At 25.6% G+C, this 5,621-nt stretch overlaps 1 protein-coding gene across 4 annotated transcripts in view; it reads right to left on the bottom strand.

The window, feature by feature from the left end:
* The window catches only part of LOC108689321, a 23,436-nt gene that overhangs the window by 15,365 nt on the left and 2,450 nt on the right, over positions 1-5,621 (bottom strand). For all 4 annotated transcript variants that reach the window (XM_018196050.1, XM_018196052.1, XM_018196054.1 and 1 more), the window contains exons 3-7: positions 5,129-5,443; positions 4,770-4,941; positions 4,417-4,677; positions 2,176-2,781; positions 1,684-1,986 (exon numbers count right to left, since the gene is read on the bottom strand). In XM_018196050.1, the coding sequence (XP_018051539.1) occupies positions 1,684-1,986; positions 2,176-2,781; positions 4,417-4,677; positions 4,770-4,941; positions 5,129-5,443 (1,657 nt within the window). The remainder of the gene's footprint in view (positions 1-1,683; positions 1,987-2,175; positions 2,782-4,416; positions 4,678-4,769; positions 4,942-5,128; positions 5,444-5,621) is intronic.

Here is a 5,621-nt window from a genome sequence, read left to right as displayed (position 1 = left end):
CAAGATATTTGTTTTTAATGCGGTTTTTGCATTTATTTCTTTATCAACTGTGCTTTGCTGATATATATTTTTGCCAAATTGCTGTTGCAATTTATCATCTTGACTGGTCATATCTATGAAATATTAACTTTCTCATTCAAATTTAGTTAGCTAATAAATTTTATATAAAAAAAAATACTTTTTTTAATAATAATAATGTGAAAGCTTTACAAATTTTTCAGAATTTTTTCAACTTTTTAATACTGCATTTTCTTATTTTTTCAACATGAAAATACGGTATTAAAAAATTCTGAAAAAATTCTTAGAGATCTATGAAAAAAAATAAACAATTGATTTAATAATAAACATTTCGAATTTTTTATGTATATAATTTCCGATTTATAAATTTAATTCTAAACATATACACATGAATTTTCCAAACCCAATTGAAGTTTCGTTTATTCCATACACGAAGAAAAGAAAAGGGAAAGTTCCGTGTTTTTTAACTTAATATAATATATAAATCTTTTTGGCATTACTATGCAGGTATGTTCCTAAATCTCAAAACTAAAAATAAACTAAAAAAATAAAATAAAAAAAGATTTTAAATATATTAATTTAAATCAAAGTTACAATCTATCAACATACTGGATCTCCCATGGTGTGTTTTCAAAATTTTTCAGAAGCTATATGTGACTAGAATTAATTATTTATATAATATTCACAACATTGATCCATAGTATTGATATGTATTATATAAATTAAGGATATATACCGAATCGTAAAATTATCGGATACTAAATATCGGATATTTGGAATGTAATATCAAATTAACCGAGGAAATATCTCTAAAAAAAAAGCTTATAGAGCTTATACTAATATAAAAAAATATTATATAGCATCATGAATATTTATATTTATTTCTAGGACATTTGTATAAGAAAAAATCAACAATTTAATGATATCAAACTTCAATCGGATATATTCCGGGATACTAATAATATCCGACTATCCGGTTAGGTTGGATAGTAAAAAAGTGCCAGATAATACCAGACACCGGATATTTTTCGGATATCTGATGCATCCCTATAATATAAATATTTTATCATACTTAAATGTATATAATGTATTTATTTATTTATCTTACTGTATACATTTTTAATTTTTCATGAAACATGCAATACATATCAACATGCAATATATTTCCATGCATATTATTAAATATATATTTTTTTGCATCATAATTATTAAGAAGCAATATTATCCATTTGCATATTTGTATTATTTCAATGATATCATGCAGATAATAACTAATTGTATGTACAATTTACAAAGTTAATTCATGCAGCGTGCAAATATTCGTCAGTAAAGTTTGCAACAGCACATTATTATAATATTAATTTGTATTATTATAACTTGTAGTGTACTAACAAACTTTTTAATCTAATTGAAAATAATAATATATAAATAATATATAAATAATATATAAATTCAATAAAAATATCTAATAAATTTAATTAAAAAATTAATCTAATCTAAATATAATAAACAAACATAAATGAAATATTTTTACGTAACAATCGTAATCACAAAATATTAATTAAATATCATAATTTTATATACATACAATTTTATATAAAAATATGTAAATAAATTAATGATTTATTAAAATAATAAACAAGTTTAATATTAATTTTTATTTACCTTGATCCCACGAACGTGTTTCCATCTGTACTTTCTGTTGATCATGCCATGTACTCGGGTTGAAAACAAAAGGTCCATTTAATTGAGTCGTATTTTCTTGTCCTATCCAAGTAAGAGGTAATCTATCTTGTCGCGATTTATTCTGATTTGAATTTTTAGTAAATTTATTATTATTACTATTATTTAGCAAAACATTTCCAGCGAATGGAAAAGTATGATTGAAATTAGGATAATATAATCCTGGCATCGTCCAATTATAATCTTGCTTAGTCGGATGCAAATCATGATCGGTCCTTTGACTATCTAATAAATAAGAAACGTTAGAAAACTTTATTTCTTTATATACATTAGAAAACTGACTGTTATTATCATTATATTCTTTAGAAGGAAAATATGGTTGATGTCTTTGATCTGTTTCACTCGACGCAACATGTTCATAATAATGATGATCATAATGATTGGAACCATTACGGTCAAAGTGCCAACTATCACCTGCATTTGGAGTATATCCTTGGTATCCTTGATCATATTTTTGATCACCAATAAGAGTAGTAGGATTATCGGCGTTCCAATTTGGATTTACTGTAGGTATTGACGGATTTGATGTAGATCCATAATTATGATAATGATGATGATGATGATGATAATGATAACCAGGAGGATAATATCTATGATCATAACGATGATTTGGATTCCTATGTTCGTATGACCACGATCCTTCTGGATCAGAATGATAAACTGGTTGTGGATTTTGATCAATTCTATGGTTTATCCATTGCCTGTCTTGAAACTCGTAATTGTTATCAAAAGATTGTCTCAAATTTCCATTATTTGGTTTCCATTCTAGATGTGGTCCATAATCTTGATATCGACTTTCTCTATGTGCATGGTCGTAATCATGATAATTAACATGTTCAGAACGATTATAAAATGGCCTTGGAGTTGTCCACGATGATATCCAAAATGGACTTGAAGATGTCATAAATGGTTTCCAGGTTGGTTTAAATGTTGGACTTAGATTTGATCGTGATGTAGTAGAAGCAAGAAGTGGAATCCAAGTAGTGTCTTCCATTCTGTGTACGTTATCATCAAATTTACCTATATTTCAAAAAGTATGAATTTATTGTGATTATTTTTAGAAAATTTTAGAAAATATTAATTAACAGATCCCAGAACAGTTAAAAATAATTTATAATTGTTTAATTAATATTCCGCAAGTCACTAGTGACTATAATAATAATGAATAGACCATCTGTTCAAACTGTTTGATATTTTGGTTATAAAAAAAATATAATTATAAAATATTTAATTAATAATTTCAATATCATGCATGAATGCATACATTTATAATTATGCTATATGTATACAAGTTCACTTAAACCAAACACTTCGAATATTTTACTTATTTCTGATGATACAAAAAATATTTCAAATGGAACAGTTTCAAGAGGAACATTCACATTCCTCTTTTTTTTTGTCACTTTCATTTTTTTAAATGGAATTATATTTTGGTAGATTTCTTTAATTATTCTGCATATAAAAAGAAAGAAAAGATATATAAAAAAATTAACGGTTTACAATATATTTTATATTTTATTTTAATATAGGTTAATATTCAATATCTGGTAAACTGTATAATTGATTTTTTTTTTAATATCTCTATTTTAATATTTTTATATGCAGAATAATTAGAGAAATCACATACTATGTAAAAAAAATCGTATAATTCTATTTAAAAAAATGGAAGTGGTTTTCATATAACTTTATTGACGCCTCCATTTAAAAGATAAACAACATGACCAAAGTACATCGAAATCCACTTTCACCTGAAGTATTTTTTCGTATTTGAAAGAAAGTAAAATATTCAAGGTTTTAGGTTTAAAGTGTAAAAAATGTATACTTCCCCTGATATTTATAAATACATATAAATCATAATTTTTCAGAAATTTTTTAACACTAACTTTTTAAGAGAGCATATTTCTATCCATGTTTATAGGAAATGTTTTATTCAGAATTAAATTTCCTATAAAATTTCAAAATTTACTTAAATGTTTACGGCTTCTATAATAATAAATACAAATAAGAACATTGCGAGTTACTTGGTGTTTCACGTAATGTATTCAATAAGTCACTTAAAATCGATATGAAACGGAATACATTAATGATTGTTTAGTTCAATCTAATATTAATTATTATGAATAATATAGAATTTGTCAACATATTGATTTAATATACTTTTACTAATATATCTACATATGTATATCGTGTATATAATTAGTTTTCTTAGAGATAAGTTCTATTGAAAAAGATCACGTCACAAAGTGTTTTATTTGTTGATATGATTTCGTTACATAATGAAATCATTTAATTAAGACAAGTAAAACACGGATTGTTTCAAATCAGTATGTGATTTTTTAAAATTATGTAATTTAAAAGGTCATGTGATGACATGTTTTTTTATTCTATTTCTATTATTCGATTCTTTAAAATTCGGTAACTATAAAATCACATGCGATGGATAAAATTACTTCTGTATGTGATTTTTCAAATTATGTGATTTAAAAAAATTACGTATTGATTTGGAACAATCCGTGAGTTACTTATTTTAATTTCGTTATTTCGTAACTTTGTGACGTGATCTTTTCTATTAGAGAATATAATTGCAAGTTATTTTAATAAAAATGTTAAATTGCTAAAATTAACAATTTGCATTATTTGTTGCAATTAATATACCTGTTTTGCAGCTGGGTACGTTATGTGGCCAATCACAAACCATTGTAATAGGATTGAAAGCTGTTCCAGGACCACAATCCATTATGTAAGTAGCACCATTTGCACATTGAAGGAATTTTTTACACGTCTCCGGATGAGGCAATAATCCAATGAAATCCGCAGGACATATAATTTTCTTTGCTTCGATATATTTCGCACTATCGTACTCAAAATTAAAATTTGGAGATGCAAGTGGTACTTTTTTATCAGATTTAAAAATATCTATATATAACAGAATACATTTAAATAAAACTGCATATTATTTTTACGATAAAATAAATTATTTCTTCCAATAATTCATCATTTATTGTTACCTTCGCAACCCTTTACATTACGCGGCCAATCACATGTACCAATAGTGGGATTGAAAACTGTTCCAGGGCCACAATTCATAATATAAGTTGCACCGTGTGCACATTGTACAAATTTCGTGCAATCTCCATGATGTGGTAATAAACCAATTAAATATGGTGGACATTTTGGTTCCTGTAAAATGTTAAATAAATCGGTAAAATATCGATCGATATGCGAAATGTATATTAAAAAATATGCATATTAAAAAAGAAATGTTTTGTTTAAATCAGACACAATATATCATCAAAGTCAATAAATCTGAAAAATAAAATAAAATTTTGATTTATAATTAATAATAATATAATGTAAAAAAACGCACTTGCAACTTCTGTGATTTTCGATTAATTTGGAAGACAGAATCTGACTCTTTGAAATATGCAGGTTCATCCTCATAGCATTTCACTTTATGTGGAAAATCACATTCCAGAGTATCAGGATTAAAATGAGTGCCTGGAGCACATGGTTGAACAAATGCACGACCTTTCCAACAATTGACGAAGAATTTGCAATCTGGTGGATAAACAAATTGTCCTGTGGAATTGTTGTCAGGACATTCAACACCTAATCGAGGATTATATCGGGCTATTTTGTGCTGCGATTTTCGTGAAAGAAATAAATTTCCTTTTCGTGGTTTCTATATGTAAAAAGATAAAACCGATATTATTGTAATGCAAATATCAAATAAATACGTGAAATAAAGATTGAAATAAATGAAAAATCCTTTTAAAAGTTCTTAAAACTTTAAGTTCTAAAATTTAACTTTATAAACCTTTTTTATTTAAAACGTTGTACACCAAAGTTTATTATACACA

The sequence above is a fragment of the Atta colombica genome, unplaced genomic scaffold, assembly GCF_001594045.1.
Source record: "Atta colombica isolate Treedump-2 unplaced genomic scaffold, Acol1.0 scaffold269, whole genome shotgun sequence".
NCBI classification, from domain to species: Eukaryota; Metazoa; Arthropoda; class Insecta; order Hymenoptera; family Formicidae; genus Atta; species Atta colombica.
The sequence above is the reverse complement of the archived record's forward strand: the minus strand, read 5'-3'. Positions and strand labels throughout refer to the sequence as shown.